Here is a 22,608-nt window from a genome sequence, read left to right as displayed (position 1 = left end):
TTAGGGTGTTCTATTAGCTTACTGTTAGGCAGGAGTGATTCTCAAAGAACCCAACAGCCCTTCTTAGGGCTACAATAACGTTCTACTTTTTTTATTTTAATTTGCATCTTTTACCATTTTGTGAGGAATTAGCAGGGGGACTTGCTACCGTTGTGTTCTGCGCTTAGTGGCACACATATCCATAGCAAAGACCGAAGTGGGAAAATTCAGTAGGGGTTGGATTTCTATTAGGCAATAACTCAGTGTCATCTCATCTGGCATAGTAGTGTGCTTCCTTTGATACTTGGCTAGAAAATAGCCATAGGAGAATACAAACAGCTTCTTGAAGCCTACAGTAGCGTTCTATATATTTGATTTCTGGTTGATCTGCTGGTGGCTGTAGTTTCTGCAGTGCATGTACTTGCCAATTCTGAGCAATTTGTAGTGAGACTTGCGACCGCTGTGTTCTGCGCTTAGTGGCGCACATATCCATAGCAAAGGCCGAAGTGGGAAAATTCAGTAGGGGTTGGATTTCTATTAGGCAATAACTCAGTGTCATCTCATCTGGCATAGTAGTGTGCTTCCTTTGATACTTGGCTAGAAAATAGCCATAGGAGAATACAAACAGCTTCTTGAAGCCTACAGTAGCGTTCTATATATTTGATTTCTGGTTGATCTGCTGGTGGCTGTAGTTTCTGCAGTGCATGTACTTGCCAATTCTGAGCAATTTGTAGTGAGACTTGCGACCGCTGTGTTCTGCGCTTAGTGGCGCACATATCCATAGCAAAGACCGAAGTGGGAAAATTCAGTAGGGGTTGGATTTCTATTAGGCAATAACTCAGTGTCATCTCATCTGGCATAGTAGTGTGCTTCCTTTGATACTTGGCTAGAAAATAGCCATAGGAGAATACAAACAGCTTCTTGAAGCCTACAGTAGCGTTCTATATATTTGATTTCTGGTTGATCTGCTGGTGGCTGTAGTTTCTGCAGTGCATGTACTTGCCAATTCTGAGCAATTTGTAGTGAGACTTGCGACCGCTGTGTTCTGCGCTTAGTGGCGCACATATCCATAGCAAAGGCCGAAGTGGGAAAATTCAGTAGGGGTTGGATTTCTATTAGGCAATAACTCAGTGTCATCTCATCTGGCATAGTAGTGTGCTTCCTTTGATACTTGGCTAGAAAATAGCCATAGGAGAATACAAACAGCTTCTTGAAGCCTACAGTAGCGTTCTATATATTTGATTTCTGGTTGATCTGCTGGTGGCTGTAGTTTCTGCAGTGCATGTACTTGCCAATTCTGAGCAATTTGTAGTGAGACTTGCGACCGCTGTGTTCTGCGCTTAGTGGCGCACATATCCATAGCAAAGGCCGAAGTGGGAAAATTCAGTAGGGGTTGGATTTCTATTAGGCAATAACTCAGTGTCATCTCATCTGGCATAGTAGTGTGCTTCCTTTGATACTTGGCTAGAAAATAGCCATAGGAGAATACAAACAGCTTCTTGAAGCCTACAGTAGCGTTCTATATATTTGATTTCTGGTTGATCTGCTGGTGGCTGTAGTTTCTGCAGTGCATGTACTTGCCAATTCTGAGCAATTTGTAGTGAGACTTGCGACCGCTGTGTTCTGCGCTTAGTGGCGCACATATCCATAGCAAAGGCCGAAGTGGGAAAATTCAGTAGGGGTTGGATTTCTATTAGGCAATAACTCAGTGTCATCTCATCTGGCATAGTAGTGTGCTTCCTTTGATACTTGGCTAGAAAATAGCCATAGGAGAATACAAACAGCTTCTTGAAGCCTACAGTAGCGTTCTATATATTTGATTTCTGGTTGATCTGCTGGTGGCTGTAGTTTCTGCAGTGCATGTACTTGCCAATTCTGAGCAATTTGTAGTGAGACTTGCGACCGCTGTGTTCTGCGCTTAGTGGCGCACATATCCATAGCAAAGGCCGAAGTGGGAAAATTCAGTAGGGGTTGGATTTCTATTAGGCAATAACTCAGTGTCATCTCATCTGGCATAGTAGTGTGCTTCCTTTGATACTTGGCTAGAAAATAGCCATAGGAGAATACAAACAGCTTCTTGAAGCCTACAGTAGCGTTCTATATATTTGATTTCTGGTTGATCTGCTGGTGGCTGTAGTTTCTGCAGTGCATGTACTTGCCAATTCTGAGCAATTTGTAGTGAGACTTGCGACCGCTGTGTTCTGCGCTTAGTGGCGCACATATCCATAGCAAAGGCCGAAGTGGGAAAATTCAGTAGGGGTTGGATTTCTATTAGGCAATAACTCAGTGTCATCTCATCTGGCATAGTAGTGTGCTTCCTTTGATACTTGGCTAGAAAATAGCCATAGGAGAATACAAACAGCTTCTTGAAGCCTACAGTAGCGTTCTATATATTTGATTTCTGGTTGATCTGCTGGTGGCTGTAGTTTCTGCAGTGCATGTACTTGCCAATTCTGAGCAATTTGTAGTGAGACTTGCGACCGCTGTGTTCTGCGCTTAGTGGCGCACATATCCATAGCAAAGACCGAAGTGGGAAAATTCAGTAGGGGTTGGATTTCTATTAGGCAATAACTCAGTGTCATCTCATCTGGCATAGTAGTGTGCTTCCTTTGATACTTGGCTAGAAAATAGCCATAGGAGAATACAAACAGCTTCTTGAAGCCTACAGTAGCGTTCTATATATTTGATTTCTGGTTGATCTGCTGGTGGCTGTAGTTTCTGCAGTGCATGTACTTGCCAATTCTGAGCAATTTGTAGTGAGACTTGCGACCGCTGTGTTCTGCGCTTAGTGGCGCACATATCCATAGCAAAGGCCGAAGTGGGAAAATTCAGTAGGGGTTGGATTTCTATTAGGCAATAACTCAGTGTCATCTCATCTGGCATAGTAGTGTGCTTCCTTTGATACTTGGCTAGAAAATAGCCATAGGAGAATACAAACAGCTTCTTGAAGCCTACAGTAGCGTTCTATATATTTGATTTCTGGTTGATCTGCTGGTGGCTGTAGTTTCTGCAGTGCATGTACTTGCCAATTCTGAGCAATTTGTAGTGAGACTTGCGACCGCTGTGTTCTGCGCTTAGTGGCGCACATATCCATAGCAAAGGCCGAAGTGGGAAAATTCAGTAGGGGTTGGATTTCTATTAGGCAATAACTCAGTGTCATCTCATCTGGCATAGTAGTGTGCTTCCTTTGATACTTGGCTAGAAAATAGCCATAGGAGAATACAAACAGCTTCTTGAAGCCTACAGTAGCGTTCTATATATTTGATTTCTGGTTGATCTGCTGGTGGCTGTAGTTTCTGCAGTGCATGTACTTGCCAATTCTGAGCAATTTGTAGTGAGACTTGCGACCGCTGTGTTCTGCGCTTAGTGGCGCACATATCCATAGCAAAGGCCGAAGTGGGAAAATTCAGTAGGGGTTGGATTTCTATTAGGCACTAACTCAGTGTCATCTCATCTGGCATAGTAGTGTGCTTCCTTTGATACTTGGCTAGAAAATAGCCATAGGAGAATACAAACAGCTTCTTGAAGCCTACAGTAGCGTTCTATATATTTGATTTCTGGTTGATCTGCTGGTGGCTGTAGTTTCTGCAGTGCATGTACTTGCCAATTCTGAGCAATTTGTAGTGAGACTTGCGTCCGCTGTGTTCTGCGCTTAGTGGCGCACATATCCATAGCAAAGGCCGAAGTGGCAAAATTCAGTAGGGGTTGGATTTCTATTAGGCAATAACTCAGTGTCATCTCATCTGGCATAGTAGTGTGCTTCCTTTGATACTTGGCTAGAAAATAGCCATAGGAGAATACAAACAGCTTCTTGAAGCCTACAGTAGCGTTCTATATATTTGATTTCTGGTTGATCTGCTGGTGGCTGTAGTTTCTGCAGTGCATGTACTTGCCAATTCTGAGCAATTTGTAGTGAGACTTGCGACCGCTGTGTTCTGCGCTTAGTGGCGCACATATCCATAGCAAAGGCCGAAGTGGCAAAATTCAGTAGGGGTTGGATTTCTATTAGGCAATAACTCAGTGTCATCTCATCTGGCATAGTAGTGTGCTTCCTTTGATACTTGGCTAGAAAATAGCCATAGGAGAATACAAACAGCTTCTTGAAGCCTACAGTAGCGTTCTATATATTTGATTTCTGGTTGATCTGCTGGTGGCTGTAGTTTCTGCAGTGCATGTACTTGCCAATTCTGAGCAATTTGTAGTGAGACTTGCGACCGCTGTGTTCTGCGCTTAGTGGCGCACATATCCATAGCAAAGGCCGAAGTGGCAAAATTCAGTAGGGGTTGGATTTCTATTAGGCACTAACTCAGTGTCATCTCATCTGGCATAGTAGTGTGCTTCCTTTGATACTTGGCTAGAAAATAGCCATAGGAGAATACAAACAGCTTCTTGAAGCCTACAGTAGCGTTCTATATATTTGATTTCTGGTTGATCTGCTGGTGGCTGTAGTTTCTGCAGTGCATGTACTTGCCAATTCTGAGCAATTTGTAGTGAGACTTGCGACCGCTGTGTTCTGCGCTTAGTGGCGCACATATCCATAGCAAAGGCCGAAGTGGCAAAATTCAGTAGGGGTTGGATTTCTATTAGGCAATAACTCAGTGTCATCTCATCTGGCATAGTAGTGTGCTTCCTTTGATACTTGGCTAGAAAATAGCCATAGGAGAATACAAACAGCTTCTTGAAGCCTACAGTAGCGTTCTATATATTTGATTTCTGGTTGATCTGCTGGTGGCTGTAGTTTCTGCAGTGCATGTACTTGCCAATTCTGAGCAATTTGTAGTGAGACTTGCGACCGCTGTGTTCTGCGCTTAGTGGCGCACATATCCATAGCAAAGGCCGAAGTGGCAAAATTCAGTAGGGGTTGGATTTCTATTAGGCACTAACTCAGTGTCATCTCATCTGGCATAGTAGTGTGCTTCCTTTGATACTTGGCTAGAAAATAGCCATAGCAATAGGATAGGATTGTTTGGTTTTAAAAACTCAAAAAAAAACAAAAAACACAAAAAAAAAAAAAACACAAAAAAACACAAAAAAAAAACAAAAAGAAGTAAAAAAAAAAAAAAAGTTATAACTCTCATTTTAAAAATGTTTAACCCGAGGGCTAGGGGTAGAGGACGAGGGCGGGGACGTGGGCGTCCAACTACTGCAGGGGTCAGAGGCCGTGGTCCTGGGCGGGGTGAGACACCACCTGCTGATGAGGGAGCAGGGGAACGCCGCAGAGCTACACTCCCTAGGTTCATGTCTTAAGTTACTGGGACTCGTGGTAGAGCACTGTTGAGGCCAGAACAGTGCGAACAGGTGATGTCGTGGATTGCTGACAATGCTTCGAACAATTTGTCCACCACCAGTCAGTCTTCCACGCAGTCCACCCATGTCACCGAAATCCCCACTCCTCCAGCTCCTGCACCTCAGCCTCCTCCCCCCCAGTCTGCCCCCTCCCAGGAAAATTTGGCATTTGAACCGGCATACTCTGAGGAACTGTTTTCTGGACCCTTCCCACAGTCACAAACCACTTGTCCGGTTGCTGCTGAGCAATTTTCCGATGCCCAGGTTTTCCACCAGTCACAGTCTGTGGGTGATGATGACCTTCTTGACGTAGTGGAAGTGTGTAAAGAGGTGTCCGACGATGAGGAGACACGGTTGTCAGACAGTGGGGAAGTTGTTGTCAGGGCAGGAAGTCCGAGGGGGGAGCAGACTGAGGGATCGGAGGATGATGAGGTGACAGACCCAAGCTGGGTTGAGAGGCCGGGTGAACACAGTGCTTCTGAGACGGAGGAGAGTCCTCGACCTGAACAGGTTGGAAGAGGCAGTGGTGGGGCCAGACGGAGAGGCAGGGCCAGAGCTGGTGCATCAGCGCCACTGTCAACTAGTGAAGCTCCCGTGGTGAGGGCTCTTGCGGCGAGGGCTAGATCTTCAGAAGTGTGGAGGTTCTTTAAGGAAACACCGGATGACCGACGGACTGTGGTGTGCAACATTTGCCAAACCAGGCTCAGCAGGGGTTCCACCACTACTAGCTTAACTACCACCAGTATGCGCAGGCATATGAATGCTAAGCACCCCACTCAGTGGCAACAAGCCCGTTCACCTCCGGCCGTGCACACCACTGCTCCTTCCCCTGTGTCAGCTGCTAGTCAGCCCCCTGCCCAGGACCCTGGCACAAAAACCCCATCGTCGCCTCCACGATCCTCCACAGCATCCACCAGCGTTCAGCTCTCCATACCCCAGACGCTGGAGCGGAAACGCAAATATAGTGCAACCCACCCGCACGCCCAAGCCCTTAATGTGCACATCTCCAGATTGCTTAGCCTGGAGATGCTGCCCTATAGGCTAGTAGAGACCGAGGCCTTTCGCAACCTCATGGCGGCGGCCGCCCCTCGGTATTCGGTCCCCAGCCGCCACTACTTTTCCCGATGTGCCGTCCCAGCCCTGCACCAGCACGTGTCAGACAACATCATCCGTGCCCTGACCAACGCCGTTTCTGACAAGGTCCACCTGACCACGGACACGTGGACGAGTGCTGCCGGGCAGGGCCACTATATATCGCTGACGGCACATTGGGTTAACTTGGTGGAGGCTGGGACCGAGTCTGACCCTGGGGCTGCTCATATACTGCCGACGCCGAGGATTGCGGGGCCTACCTCGGTCCAGGTGTTTCAGGCCTACTATGCCTCCTCCTCCTCCCACCCCTCCTCCACCTCCTCCTCCGAACTACCATCCGTGGGCACGGCGCCATCAGTCGGTAGCTCTAGGCACAGCAGCAGTGCCGTCGCTAAGCGACAGCAGGCGGTGCTCAAACTGCTGAGCCTAGGCGACAAAAGGCACACCGCCCAAGAGCTATTACAGGGCATCACGGCGCAGACTGATCTGTGGCTGGCACCGCTGAACCTCAAGCCGGGAATGGTTGTGTGTGACAACGGCCGTAACCTGGTGGCGGCTCTGCAACTCGGCAGACTGACACATGTGCCATGCCTGGCCCATGTGTTAAATCTGATAGTGCAGCGTTTCCTCAAGACATACCCCAATCTGTCTGATTTGCTCACGAAGGTGCGCCGCATCTGTGCGCATTTCAGGAAGTCCAGCCCAGATGCTGCCCCTCTCAGGGCAGCGCAGCGCCGCCTCCAACTGCCCGCTCACCGACTGTTGTGCGACGTGCCCACGAGGTGGAATTCAACACTGACCATGTTATCCAGAGTTTACCAGCAGCGCAGAGCGATTGTAGACTGCCAGATGTCAACTTCCACCAGAACTGGTAGTCAGGTCAGTCAGCTTCCTCAAGTCTACAATGAGGAGTGGACGTGGATGTCTGATATCTGTCAGGTGCTGAGTAACTTTGAGGAGTCAACACAGATGGTCAGTGGCGATGCCGCCATCATCAGCCTCACCATCCCGCTGCTTGGCCTGTTGAAAAACTCTCTGGTCAGCATGAAGTCGGAAGCTTTGCGCTCGTCACAAGAGACGGGGGAAGAATATTCCCTTGTTGATAGCCAAAGCACCCTGAGGTCTGTTTCTCAGCGCATATCGGAGGAGGTGGAGGTGGAGGAGGATGAGGAGGAAGAGGAGGAGAATGTTGGCGAGACACAAGAGGGGACCATTGTTGAGTCCTTCACTGTTCAGCGTGTATGGGCAGAAGAAGAGGAGTTGGAGGAGTTGGAGGAGGAGGAAATGGACAGTCAGGCCAGTGAGGGGAGTGAATTCTTACGCGTTGGTACTCTGGCGCATATGGCAGATTTCATGCTAGGCTGCCTATCCCGTGACCCTCGCGTTCAAAGAATTTATTCCAGCACCGATTACTGGGTGTTCACTCTCCTGGACCCACGGTACAAGCAAAATCTTCCCACTCTCATCCCTGGAGAGGAAAGGAGTGTGAGAATGCATGAATACCAGCAGGCCCTGGTGCACAAGCTGAAACAGTATTTCCCTTCTGACAGCGCTAGCGGCTGAGTGCGTAGTTCTGCAGGACAAGTAGCGAGGGAGAGTAGGCGAGCAGGCAGCTTGTCCAGCACTGGCAAGGGTACGCTTTACAAGGCTTTTGCCAGCTTTATGTCACCCCAGCAAGACACTGTCACCTGTCCCCAGTCTCGGCAGAGTAGGGCTGATCTTTACAGAAAGATGGTGAGGGAGTACGTAGCTGACCATACCATCGTCCTAAATGATCACACAGCTCCCTACAACTACTGGGTTTCAAAGCTGGACATGTGGCACGAACTGGCGCTGTACGCCTTGGAGGTTCTTGCCTGCCCTGCCGCTAGCGTCTTGTCCGAGCGGGTTTTCAGTGCAGCTGGTGGCATCATCACCGATAAGCGTACACGCCTGTCGACTGACAGCGCTGACAGGCTGACGCTTATTAAAATGAATAAAGGCTGGATTTCTCAGAATTTCCAATCTCCACCAGGTGAAGGAAGCTCAACCTGAATAATTGATCCACTCCTCCTCCTCCTCCTCATTTTCCTCCTTCTCCTCCTCTTTGTACAGTAAAGCAGAGGAAAATGGCTATTTTTTGACAGGGCCCACTGGCTCTTGCTATAGTACTTCATGCATTTAATTTTTCTGGAGGGCCACCTACCCGGTCCTCTGTTTGAAACAATTTTTGTGAGTGCCACATACAGGCACTCAATCTATTCCATTTTTCTGGAGGGCCACCTACCCGGTCCTCTGTTTTAAAAAATTTTTGGGACTGCCACATACAGGCACTCAATCTATTCCATTTTACTGGAGGGCCACCTACCTGCTCCTCTGGTTTGAAACATTTTTGGGACTGCCACATACAGGCACTCAATCTATTCCATTTTACTGCAGGGCCACCTACCTGCTCCTCTGGTTTGAACAATTTTTGGGACTGCCACATACAGGCACTCAATCTATTCCATTTTACTGGAGGGCCACCTACCTGCTCCTCTGGTTTGAAACATTTTTGGGACTGCCACATACAGGCACTCAATCTATTCCATTTTACTGCAGGGCCACCTACCTGCTCCTCTGGTTTGAACAATTTTTGGGACTGCCACATACAGGCACTCAATCTATTCCATTTTACTGGAGGGCCACCTACCTGCTCCTCTGGTTTGAAACATTTTTGGGACTGCCACATACAGGCACTCAATCTATTCCATTTTACTGCAGGGCCACCTACCTGCTCCTCTGGTTTGAACAATTTTTGGGACTGCCACATACAGGCACTCAATCTATTCCATTTTACTGCAGGGCCACCTACCTGCTCCTCTGGTTTGAACAATTTTTGGGACTGCCACATACAGGCACTCAATCTATTCCATTTTACTGGAGGGCCACCTACCTGCTCCTCTGGTTTGAAGAATTTTTGGGACTGCCACATACAGGCACTCAATCTATTCCATTTTACTGGAGGGCCACCTACCTGCTCCTCTGGTTTGAAACATTTTTGGGACTGCCACATACAGGCACTCAATCTATCCCATTTTACTGGAGGGCCACCTACCTGCTCCTCTGGTTTGAAAAATGTTTGGGACTGCCACATACAGGCACTATCCAAATTAAATTGTCTCCATAGCAGCCTCCACACGTTGTCTCCATTGCTACCTCCAAAAGTCGTCCATATAGCTGCCTCCATACATCGTCCCTTTATCAAACGAGGTGTGTCAGGCAGAAATTTGGGTTGTTTTCATGGATTCCACATCAAAGTTGTTAACTTTGTCGCCACCCTGCTGTGTTATCCACAAAATATACTGGCAAACTTTTACCATTTAGGGATATTATTTCAGCGCTTCTTGCGCATCTGTTTACATTCCCCTCACCCGGCATATCCTAAACTTATAAGAACGCTACTACACTTGATCTTATACAAAAGGTTCTTAGAAGTGCTGTTTGGGGAGTAGCCTAGAGACAGGGGCTTGGATTGGCGAAAGCTCGCCTGGCAGCGGAACGCCAGCTCCATGCGCATCATGCGCTTCTTGCGCATCTGTTTACATTCCCCTCACCCGCCATATCCCAAACTTATAAGAACGCTACTACACTTAACTTGGTGCAGGCTGGGACCGAGTCTGACCCTGGGGCTGGTCATATACTGCCGACGCAGAGAATTGCGGGGCCTACCTCGGTCCAGGTCTCAAAGGCCTACTATACCTCCTCCCACCCCTCCTCCACCTCCTCCTCCTCCGAATTACCATCCGTGGGCATGGCGCCATCAGTCGGTAGCTGTAGGCACAGCAGCAGTGCCGTCGCTAAGCGACAGCAGGCGGTGCTGAAACTGCTGAGCCTAGGCGATAAAAGGCACACCGCCCAAGAGCTATTACAGGGCATTCCACATCAAAGTTGTTAACTTTGTCGCCACCCTGCTGTGTAATCCACAAAATATACTTGCAAACTTTTACCATTTAGGGATATTATTTCAGCGCTTCTTGCGCATCTGTTTACATTCCCCTCACCCGCCATATCCTAAACTTATAAGAACGCTACTACACTTGATCTTATACAAAAGGTTCTTAGAAGTGCTGTTTGGGGAGTAGCCTATAGACAGGGGCTTGGATTGGCGAAAGCTCGCCTGGCAGCGGAGCGCCAGCTCCATGCCAAGATCCAACTAACATAGTTTTAACTGCAGCACCTTTAATCTACTACTAGTTCACTGCCTCCATACATGGTCCCCTTATCAAACGAGCTGTGTCAGGCAGAATTTTGGGTTGTTTTCATGGCTTCCATGTTAACTTTGTCGCCACCCTGCTGTGTAATCCACAAAATATACTGGCAAACTTTTATCATGTACCGATATTATTTGAGCGCTTCTTGCTCACCTCCTTTGGTTCCTCTCTGCCACCCATTGGTTTGAAGCCTGAGTCCATTTAGGGTATGTCGCCATGACACTCTCTAGCCTGCTGCCGCTGCCTCTGCATGCCGTCCCCTATAGTGTCAGGGTCAATTATTGGATGTTTTAGATGCTATCTAGCTTCATTCTGTCACTCTGTCATGGCCATGCTGTTGCCCATAATTTTGGCATAATGGTGCGATTAGGCAGCCTCAGAGGCATCCATGCATGCTGCCCCTGCTGTTTCCTGTCCATTTCCGTGGTGTTTCCATCCTTTTCTGAGGTTCCCAGGTGTTTGGCCAAGCTTCCCTGTGCAGAGCCTTGGTCCCCTTGAAAAATGCTCGAGTCTCCCATTGACTTCAATGGGGTTCGTTATTCGAGACGAGCACTCGAGCATCGGGAAAAGTTCGTCTCGAATAACGAGTACCCGAGCATTTTAGTGTTCGCTCATCTCTAATCAGTATCCTTATTCATGCAACTATCAATACTGTTCTACCAAGGCGGACTCCAGACCTCTAAGCAATGTTTACGCACAGTGACCCTATTCAATCTGTTCTAGCAGCAAGGTAGTGGGCAATGATATCATGTGTCAGTGTGTTAGTGATTACCAGGACACACGTAATCTGCCTGCTCTTTAGCAGCCACAGCCATATGGAAAGTGTCCAGAAGCTCCACACTTAACACCAATTAGCAGAGGCAGGATGTGTTGAATGTTAGTGGCAGATATAACAAAAAACAAACTGACTCCTGACCTGGTGCCCCTTTGCAGGTTTGTCAACAAAAACTACAGAAGTCCTATCCCGACTCAATTGGACCTTTCCTGTTTCCAGGATCAGCCACTTCACTGAGGGTGCAGTCACATGTCGGGTTTAACGCATGAGAGGGCACATAGACACACGGGCTTAACCATGCATATCCTAATAGATATATGCAAATGGTTAGTAACAGTTGTAGTATATATTTATATCACAGCAGCAATTATAGTAAATATAACAATTAGCAATGTGCAAAATTCACTAAACTCAGAACCATAAACCAAAACAAAAACCAAAAAACATCAAAAGCATCAACCCCTCCCCTCAAAAAATTTCTATGTCAAAAAGCACTGATCAGATAAAAATAAAATTAACTACAATATACCTGTGATGATGCCAGGAACCTGCAATCCATACTGATCCACAAAGCACCCCTCAGCTTAGGAAAGCAGCGAGTCAAGGGCTCACTTACCTAGGATGAGCATTCCTCAACCGAGGGAGTGCTCTTCCCATTCATTCTTCAGACCAGAGTTCAGGATCTCGCTGGGGCCTCCAAATATAACCAGGCAGAAAGTAATTAAATAAATGTATCGGCCAATAACATAGAAGTCTTTTGTATCCACAGAGTTCTGATTAGACCTTTGTGTATCTTTATTTTATTCCCTTGTTAACATAGGAGGGCTTATAGGTTATACATAAATAACTCAAGGCCGATTACCACAAACTATACTCCTAGATCCTTTCTCACAGAAATGTGTGGCTAGCTCAAGGCCAACCATTGTTTAACAAGCAGACCCAAAATCCCTGTGTCCTATGCTTCCACTGTGTACTAAGTTTACTCTTACATATAGTGAAGATGTTGATAAGCTCATTGCACATACAAGTAATGAAGCCTGAATTAATTCTCTATTAACTCTATTTAACTTAGCAGAATGAATTTCTTTAACACTGCAAATTACTACTGTATTGCAGTATATGGCATTTTTGCACAGTATTCATTACAATGAGCCACTGAAAGCCACTGAAACCAGACAATCTTGGGTCTGCCGAAGACACTAGGCTGTCATGACAACTGATCGCTGCCCCCGAAGACATCAGGGGGAGCATCAATCTCAACAAAGATGATGGTGCCCATGCGCCTCCGTCTTTAAAATGCTGCCTGCGTCTTCATACACCCTTCATAGCTCACTTACATATATATCTGTCAGGGAGCGTGAAGGGGTTAATATCAGCTTGCTGCATATGCTAAAAGATCGTAATTTACATAATAAAAAGTCTTACCTCCAGTCCAATTTAATTACCTCCAGTCCAAGGTACTTGTAATGGCAGGACACAAACAAGGACAGTAAGCCCTGACACTGAGACCCCCAATCTGTCCCTACCTACTTATTGGGTCACCCCTAAATGGAGGCCAATAACTGGGCAACGTTCTCTCCCTGGGTAAGGTGGGAACACGTAACAATACAGACAAACAAACACAATAATGTGAGGTATACAATCCGAGTCGGCAACAGTGGGGAATAACAATAACCAAATCACAATCCAAATAGAGTAGTCGAGACACAGGCAAGAGATAAGAATCCAGAACTAGAGAATGTAAGAGAAGCTAGAGAACACAGCAAGATAGCAGTTTGTCCAGCAAGGTCTGATGGGAGTAGCAGGTATACAAGGCAGTTCCCAGACACGCCTCCAGCAGCACACTAGAGGAACTGTCAATCACGCTAGTAACCCTTGCTGGGCAGGGCTGAAATGCAAGGAGCAGGTTGTGGCTCAGATAATCCAATTACTGGATAATTATTACTGGAGCAAAATCAGGTTGACTCCTCCCAGTCCTGAATAGCATTTCGTTTCTTTTACATCTATTACTAATTTGTTTTTGTAGATGACACGTTCTCTTCATATAACAAATGATATATTTCCTTCGCCAATCCGAATCAGCAGGGAGTCAACACAAACAAGGTCACACAGACACATAAAAACAACCCCCTGACCTGTGGTACCCTCAACACCAGCCACCAATCAGGAGCTGCAGGGCCTCCATCCAATCTCACGATGGGAAGCCTTCTACACCGGCCTTCACTCTTAGCTTCCACCAGGAGAGGTCCTTCTACCTTCCTCCACAAGAGCCAGGGGCTTCCAGAGACAAGGACCGGGCAGGCCAGTCAGCGGGGCTCTGGTTGTCTTAGCTCAGGGGCACCAGGGTCAGACCCTTCCTAGCTTAAGCCTCTCACAATAACACATGGCTAAGGGCAGTTTAGAAGGTGTAACCCATTCACCAGAAGAGGTCCATCAGCCTTCCTCCACAAGAGCCAGGTGCTTCCAGAGACAAGGACCGGGCAGGCCAGTCAGCAGGGCTCTGGTTGTCTTAGCTCAGGGGCACCAGGGTCAGACCCTTCCTAGCTTCAGCCTCTCACAATAACACATGGCTAAGGGCAGTTTAGAAGGTGTAACCCATTCACCAGAAGAGGTCCATCAGCCTTCCTCCACAAGAGCCAGGGGCTTCCAGAGACAAGGACCGGGCAGGCCAGTCAGCAGGGCTCCAGTTGTCTTAGCTCAGGGGCACCAGGGTCAGACCCTTCCTAGCTTCAGCCTCTTACAATTACACAAGGCTAAGGGCAGTTTAGTTCATGTAGAGCGAGAAGCTAAAGCCCATTCACCAGAAAATCCTTAAAGGGGTTTTCCCACGAAGGAGAGTTAGGCCCTATCCACGATATAGGGCCTGACTTGCTGATCAGTGGGGGTCTCAGTGCTGACCCTGTCATACCCCTCGTAGCTCAGATTTCTGGACGTACCACTGGTTTCAGAGAGAATTCAGTTTTTATTTTTGAGTGCAACAGGGGAGGAGCTTTATGTAAAGAATCGGCTCTGGGTCTTGCTTTATTGTGCTGTCTGGTATCAACAGAAGAAAACATGAGCAGGAGCAGCAGAAGCCTGAAGGTAAGAATTGTAATTTACTTACATGATATATAACTGGAAACAGAAAAATTATGCATCAAAGGATGATAAAGTGTCCTGTGCTATGTTTTTTTTTTACTTTTGGAGTAACATGTATATATTTATTTTCACCCTGTAGTTTTTTTTCTGAAATTAAACAATTCTACTAAAAAAAATATCTCCTAAATACATGTTAATCCAACTGTCCTGATCCCCTCTGATGGAAGACGGTATCACCTTGTAGCGGTGTCTGGATGCAGCCGGTGTATATGTAACGCTCTCTGCAGTGCGGCCTTCAGGTCTTTACTCCTCAGGCTGTAGATTAAGGGGTTCAGTAAGGGGGTGATCAGGGTGTAGATCACAGTGACCACTCGATTCAGTGTAAGGAGATTACTTGTGTCAGGAACAAGGTAGATAAATGTTGCAGATGCATAGAATATGGTGACCACAGTCAGATGAGACGTACAGGTGGAGAAAGCTTTACTCTTCCCATCACTGGTGCGAATTCTGAGCACTGCCCTAAATATCATGACATAGGGGTAAAATGTGGCTACAAAGGCAACACTGCTGAGAATACCACCTACGCCCATTAAGACTAGAACGTTGATTGTAGTATCAGTACAGGAGATCTGGAGCAAATGCGGAAGATCACAAAAGAAACTTTGAATGAGATTGGAACCACAGAAGGTCAATCTTTTTAAACATAAGTTGAAAATAATGCAAGGAAAGAGACCTGATGTCCAAACAAAAGACACACACTGAGTGAACTTCCTCCGAGACATGATTTGAGAATAATGGAGAGGGAGGCAGATGGCTACATACCGGTCACAGGACATGGAGGCCAACAAGAAAGACTCAGATGGCACAAAATAGGTCACAAAAAACATCTGCGCTATACATTCTGAGAGGGACATGGACCAGTGTTGGGTGATGAGGTGGAAAAGCAACCTAGGAGCAGTGACTGATGAGTAGGACATGTCCAAGAAAGCCAAGTTACCAAGAAAGAAATACATGGGTGTATGAAGATGAGCACAAGTAACTACTAGAAGGATGATAAGAAAGTTGGAGAAGACAGTCATCAGGTAGATGAGGAGGAAGAAGATGAAGAGGAAATAGATGGTCTCCTGATTATCAGATAGACTCATGAGAAGAACGATGGTGATGGATGTTTGGTTCATTATCAGTTTGGCGTTAGTTAGGGATTAGTATAACTTCATGGAATTTATGTGTGGATATCCCGGCTCAGGTCTAAAATTATTGATGCAAATAGTGTTCTTCACTTTATATCTCGTAAGTTCTCCCTGGAGCAGAAGACAACGAATCCCCAAACCTATTCACCACACATCCAGGAATAATGTAATCAGGTCTCAAGACTTTAATTTTCATGGTTGTTTTTGTTGCCTGATATAATCCATGAAAGATATAACATGTTTATGTTTGTGTCCGTAGGATGTGTCATATGTTATGTCCAGTCCAGTAGAAAGACATTTCTTCTGTGATATAACGCTAACTGTTTGGGTCATTTCATATGGCAGATCTTGCTACAAATTTCCCATTAAGTAAATTACCATATATACTCGAGTATAAGCCTAGTTTTTCAGCAGAAAAAAATGTGCGGAAAACCCAAACTCAGCTTATACTTGAGTTAAAAATATATGAAAACTCACCTTCCCCTGCTGCTGGCTATATACTGGGGCAGAGGGCTGGCTATATACTGGGGTAAGGGCTGTCTGGCTATTTATACTGGGGCAGGGGCTGGATGGCTATACGCTGGGGGATATGGGCTGGCAGCTATATACTGGGGGGTGGGTGCTGGCTATATACTATGGAACAGGGTCCGGCAGGCTATATAATGGGGAGGCGGTGACCAATGCATTTCCCACCCTCGGCTTATACTCGAGTCAATAGGTTTTCCCAGGTTTTTGTGGTAAAATTAGGGGCCTTGGCTTATACTTGGGTCGGCTTATACTTGAGTAAATAGGTGGCTGCAGAGACCTTTCTCTATAGGTAATCTTGTCAATTTATTTGAAAAATATGCAATATGTCCTAAATTCTATGTGGAATATGTTTGGTTGCCCATTAAAAGATCTTCAAATTGAAAAAATCCTGACAGTGAATTTTTACCCATTATTTGCCTGAATTTTCTGGTATTACCAGTCTTTAAAGAGGACCTTTCACTACCCCAAACATCCTAAACTAAACATACCAGCATATAGACACTTGCATCCTGATTCGGGGGGACTTTGAATTTTCCTCCTAGACCCCTCCGTTCCTGAGATATGAGCCCCGGGATCTGACTATTCCGAGTGCAGTATCATCAGAGAGGAGGAGCTGCAGCACGGGTGGGGGTGTGTGATTATGCTAAATTCCTCTGACGCCATCCAATCAGCATCGGAGGGTGTCAGAGAACAGATTAGTTTCTAAAAGGCTGAGTATGTGCTGAGCAGCGGCTTCATGTGGTTGCACTGCCGGCTGCGGGCAGCTTCTTGTCTCTGCGCAGCACACAGAACACTGCACGATCTTCAGAGATCACAATGTGTTCCAACCTAAAGCCGGGTGATGATGCCGGGAGCGCACAGCCGCTGCTCGGCGCATACTCAGCCCTTTAGAAAGGAATCTCTTGTCTGACACCCTCCAACGCTGATTGGATGGTGTCAGAGGAATTTAGCATAGTCACACACCCCCACCCGTGCTGCAGCTCCTCCTCTCTGACGATACTGCACTCGGAATAGTCAGATCCTGGGGCTCGTATCTCCAGAATGGAGGGGGCTAGGAGGAAAATTCAAAGTGCCTCCCGAATCAGGATGCAAGTGCCTACATGCTGGTGTGTTCAGTTTAGGATGCTTGGGGTGGTGAAAGGTCCTCTTTAAATATGGTCATATGTTCAGGGCTTGGCCTCGCCGACCTTATTGTAGTAGATTTTTATATTACGTATTGGGACTCCTTCTTGGCTCGTTAGACCTCCAATCTGATTGATAGCATTATTGTGTTGTGTGTATATATAATATATAGGCATCCTTTCAGGGACTCTATATCTAAATACCCTGCTTGTTCTTCTGTAAACCAGAGAAAACCAACCCATAAATTAGTAAAACATCTCCTTTCTCTGTCTATTCTAGTCAAGCTTGGAGACATCTCTCCTAACCTTGATCCATTATTTTTTTTACTTTATTTCTCTTCACCCCTCACAAAACACTGCAAACCCCTATAATATTCATTGGGTCACATTTACTAAGGGCTTTGCGCCAGTTTTCTGTCGGACTTTGAACGTTCTTTTAGGTGTAAACTGCATGCAGAGGTATTTAAGAAGTGTCTGTACCACATTTGTGTCGCGCGCGATCCGTTTGTGGCGCTGTTGCACTAGGCACCAAGGAACACAAATTAGGGGGCATCCTTGAGCCACATTTATAATGTAAAGTCCGACAAAATTGTGTCTCATGCCCTGTGTTAAAGGCGAACCAAAATAAAAGTGCTAAACTCTGTTAGGGCAGTGCAGGGGGCACCAAATTCATGAAGAATGTGCGCCAGAGATTTTGATGGAGACACCATGATGGAGAGGCTCAGACATTCTGTAGCAGTTAGGAATTCACCAAGAAGATAATGTGGACAAAAGGTTCTGCATCCGTGGATATGCTTAAAACGTTGTCTATTGTTTCGGCTCTGCACTAGATCCTTCTTCAGGTTCATAGATATGAATACATCCAAGATGTATATAAAATTTAATGAAATTGGCATGTCCAGTGTTGTTTAGGGAGATTTCAGATCTAATCCCTTTCCTTAGTTCATTAAGACCTTTATTATTCTTTGCCAGGTTTCGTCAGTGTTCGTCAGCAAAATTTCTCTTACACATTAGATGCAATTTTTGCATAAAAATCTCTGATGTCCAGGCCCCTATTTTCTGTATAAATTTGTGACATAACCTTCTGGTGAGAGCCAAGGCACAAAGGAGGGTAATGGAGCAGCACTTGTGTATCAATAATGGCAGCAGCGGGTCTTCCAACAGCACTGCTCATGGCGTTGAAGCAGCACTCCATTCGAAAACAGTGTTTCTTCTATTCCACCATAATCAACAAGCGATGTTCCCCCTCTCTATGAAAGCATTATCAAGCAATGAAGCAAGGTCAACCGTATCCTATTCCTCATATATATATCCCTTCAAACATGCAAAGTGCGTTAAAAACAATGGGGGTCATTTACTAAGGGCCCGATTCGCGTTTTCCCGACGTGTTACCCGAATATTTCCGATTCGCGACGATTTTCCCTGTATTGCCCCGGGATTTTGGCGCACGCGATCGGATTGTGGCGCATCGGCGCTGGCATGCATGCGACGGAAATGGGGGGCGTGGCCTAACGAAAATCCGACGGATTTGGAAAAAACAACGCATTTAAAAAAAATAAGTGTCGCGGGACTCGCGCTTACCTTCACTCGGCCCGGCTTGGTGAAGATCAGTGCATTCCGGGGAACTTCAGCGCAGTAGCGCCACCTGGTGGACGTCGGAGGAACTGCCTTAGTGAATCCCGGCCGGACCCGAATCCACCGCAGAGAACGCGCCGCTGGATCCCGAATGGACCGGGTAAGTAAATCTGCCTCAATGTGATAAAAACCTCACTAACTCAGGGAAATCACCCGCAGGACACCCAAGAGTCACACCGGCAGAGCCAGCGTAATGGAAGAGAGCAAGAGATAAAAGGAATGAGAATCAAATACATATCCCTAAGTCAGTGAGTTGAATACTTCTACACTAAAGAGAAGAAAAAAGTTTACAAGCTCACATGAATGTGACCAATCCTATATCACAATTAATTACTTATGTCACATGTTATTGAAGAAGACACGATAAGAAAGGAAGTGGTCCACTGGAAGAACAAACACAACTGTAGATATATTACAAAAATTTAAGGGAAAATATCTATTGAGACCATGGGGACGCAGAGAGTCTTGCATTAAGTCTTAGATTTAATAATGGAAACTGCTATTCCTCCACCGAATCTCTTTTCATTTACTGATGAAGATGTGAACAGAATCCTAAGTGGTTCGCTGGGAGATGGAACATTCCAGGATAAACCCGCTCAGGTATATCTGAAACGTGGGTTTGAATCTTTGTCGAAGAGATTAATCAATTTCCAGTAAAGAATTTATCATTACTATGCCAATATTATAAACACAGTGGGGGTCATTTACTAAGGGCCCGATTCGCTTTTTCCCGACGTGTTGCCCGAATATTTCCGATTTGCGCCGATTTCCCCTGAATTGCGCATCGGCGCTGGCATGCACGCGACGGAAATCGGGGGGCGTGGCTGAACGAAAACTCGACGGTTTCGGAAAAACCGCCGCATTTAAAACAAAAAATGTGTCGCGAAAATTACACTCACCTTCACTAGGTATTGGCTGGTGAATTTCAGGGCATTCCAGCGCGCCTCCGATGCTCTTCAGCGCAGCAGCGCCACCTGGTGGACGGCGGAGGAACTACCTTAGTGAATCCTGGCCGGACCCGAATCCACTGCAGAGAACGCGCCGCTGGATCGCGAATGGACCGGGTAAGTAAATCTGCCCCAAGATCTTACCTCGAGGACTACGGTCTCATTTAAGACCTAATTTGTTTCCATCCAATGTGAATTTTTGTACTGGATTTGAAGGCCTCTCCAACAAATATGCCCTGGACATTATTGTACTTAATATTGAATTTCTACACCTGGAATTTGACTCTGGCCGTCAGGAATTGAAGGATTAGGAAACAAATTGACTCGATTTATTAGGTGATGCGGAATTTAATTCTTACAAAGAAAAGACAAAGAACATACCACAAAAATTTCAGAAAGAACAGGAAGAAATTAAACGACATAAATGGTTTAGAGATAAGGAAGACCACAATTCAGGTGAGGTCTATCCACGGAGACAGGAGGATTTCCAGCCAATTAAAAAGAATAAACGTGATGCTTATAAGAAACGGGACACAACTGGCCCTTCCACCCCCTCTACATCGGGGGATTTTCTTAGGATCACCTCCGTCAGGACTACAAGTAACAACAAATACAGGAGGACACAGGGAGGACGCAAATACACTCACCGGCCACTTTATTAGGTACACCTGTCCAACTGCTCGTTAACACTTAATTTCTAATCAGCCAATCACATGGCGGCAGCTCAGTGCATTTAGGCATGTAGACATGGTCAAGACAATCTCCTGCAGTTCAAACCGAGCATCAGTATGGGGAAGAAAGGTGATTTGTGGCCTGTGAACGTGGCATGGTTGTTGGTGCCAGAAGGGCTGGTCTGAGTATTTCAGAAACTGCTCATCTACTGGGATTTTCACGCACAACCATCTCTAGGGTTTACAGAGAATGGTCCGAAAAACAAAAAACATCCAGTGAGCGGCAGTTCTGTGGGCGGAAATGCCTTGTTGATGCCAGAGGTCAGAGGAGAATGGGCAGACTGGTTCGAGCTGATAGAAAGGCAACAGTGACTCAAATCGCCACCCGTTACAACCAAGGTAGGCAAAAGAGCATCTCTGAACGCACAGTACGTCCAACTCTGAGGCAGATGGGCTACAGCAGCAGAAGACCACACCGGGTGCCACTCCTTTCAGCTAAGAACAGGAAACTGAGGCACAAGCTCATCGAAATTGGACAGTAGAAGATTGGAAAAACGTTGCCTGGTCTGATGAGTCTCGATTTCTGCTGCGACATTCGGATGGTAGGGTCAGAATTTGGCGTCATGGATCCATCCTGCCTTGTATCAGCGGGTCAGGCTGGTGGTGGTGGTGTCATGGATCCATCGTGTCTTGTATCAGCGGGTCAGGCTGGTGGTTGTGGTGTCATGGATCCATCCTGCCTTGTATCAGCGGGTCAGGCTGGTGCTGGTGGTGTCATGGTGTCTTTGGGCCCCTTGGTAACGCCACAGCCTACCTGAGTATTGTTGCTGCCCATGTCCATCCCTTTATGAGCACAATGTACCCTGTAACATCTGATGGCTACTTTCAGCAGGATAATGCGCCATGTCATAAAGCTGGAATCATCTCAGACTGGTTTCTTGAACATGACAATGAGGTCACTGGACACAAATGGCCTCCACAGTCACCAGATCTCAATCCAATAGAGCATCTTTGGGATGTGGTGGAACGGGAGATTCGCATCATGGATGTGCAGCCGACAAATCTGCGGCAACTGTGTGATGCCATCATGTCACTATGGAGCAAAATCTCTGAGGAGCTTCCAGCACCTTGTTGTATCTATGCCACGAAGAATTGAGGCAGTTCTGAAGGCAAAAGAGGGTCCAACCCGTTACTAGCATGGTGCACCTAATAAAGTGGCCGCTGAGTGTATAAGAGACAGTTCATAAACCAGGAGTGACAAGACCTTGAGGACACAAGTGCAGACAACCAAGAAAAAGTAAAGGACCGTCCTGTGGTATATATCTCTTCATACCAATTGACAAATCATGAATTAAACGTCTTAAATAAGGATGCAACAGGGAAACCCAAACGGATTAGTGATCTGGAAGACAAAACAATTGCTAAGCTAAGCCCATTGAAGACATAAGCCTGACCACAGTAGATTGTGAGGTTCAAAAACTTCTATGAATTTTATTTGTACAAATAGTTTTTTTTTTTACAACTTTTTTTCCACCACAAAATTCTGTGTCATTCCACAGACGGTAAACATGGAAGGTACATGGAGCATTTGCCTTCTACAGCCACCACCGGCCACAATTCATAAACCTTGCTATAGATTATGATTATTAGTATTAGGCCCTAAAATTTTAGTCGATAAACAACCTTTAAGATTAATGCCCTGAGACCTGATTATATGATTCCTGGACGTGCAGAGCAGAGGTTTGGGTCTTCGGGGACTACTCTTCCTCTGAGAATTGATGAGATATAAAAACAATCATTATCTGTTACGATCATTAATATTATATCAGGCAGACAGAAGTTTTGAACGTTGGGGTTAAATATTCCATCTATTACTTCTCATCATCATAATTGTATGAGATTCTAAGTCCACAGCAAATCCATCAATCAGCTTCTGGGTGCTGAGAACTTATCAGATGTTCTCCACTTTGTTTACTAGTTCTTCAAACAATGTATTTTAGCAATTTTAGTGTCCATCTCAGACCATGACCATGCGTCGGTGTTACCACAATTTTGAAAACATCACACTAGAATG

At 46.1% G+C, this 22,608-nt stretch overlaps 1 protein-coding gene across 1 annotated transcript; it reads right to left on the bottom strand.

Annotated features, from left to right (window-relative positions):
* Positions 1-14,675: 14,675 nt before the first annotated feature.
* On the bottom strand, positions 14,676-15,620 carry LOC140104665 (olfactory receptor 5V1-like). The gene has a single exon (XM_072128303.1). The coding sequence runs from the start codon at positions 15,618-15,620 to the stop codon at positions 14,676-14,678; it is 945 nt and encodes a 314-aa protein (XP_071984404.1).
* Between the last annotated feature and the right edge of the window lie 6,988 nt (positions 15,621-22,608).

Source organism: Engystomops pustulosus, chromosome 10 (assembly GCF_040894005.1).
Source record: "Engystomops pustulosus chromosome 10, aEngPut4.maternal, whole genome shotgun sequence".
NCBI lineage: Eukaryota > Metazoa > Chordata > Amphibia > Anura > Leptodactylidae > Engystomops > Engystomops pustulosus.
The sequence above is the reverse complement of the archived record's forward strand: the minus strand, read 5'-3'. Positions and strand labels throughout refer to the sequence as shown.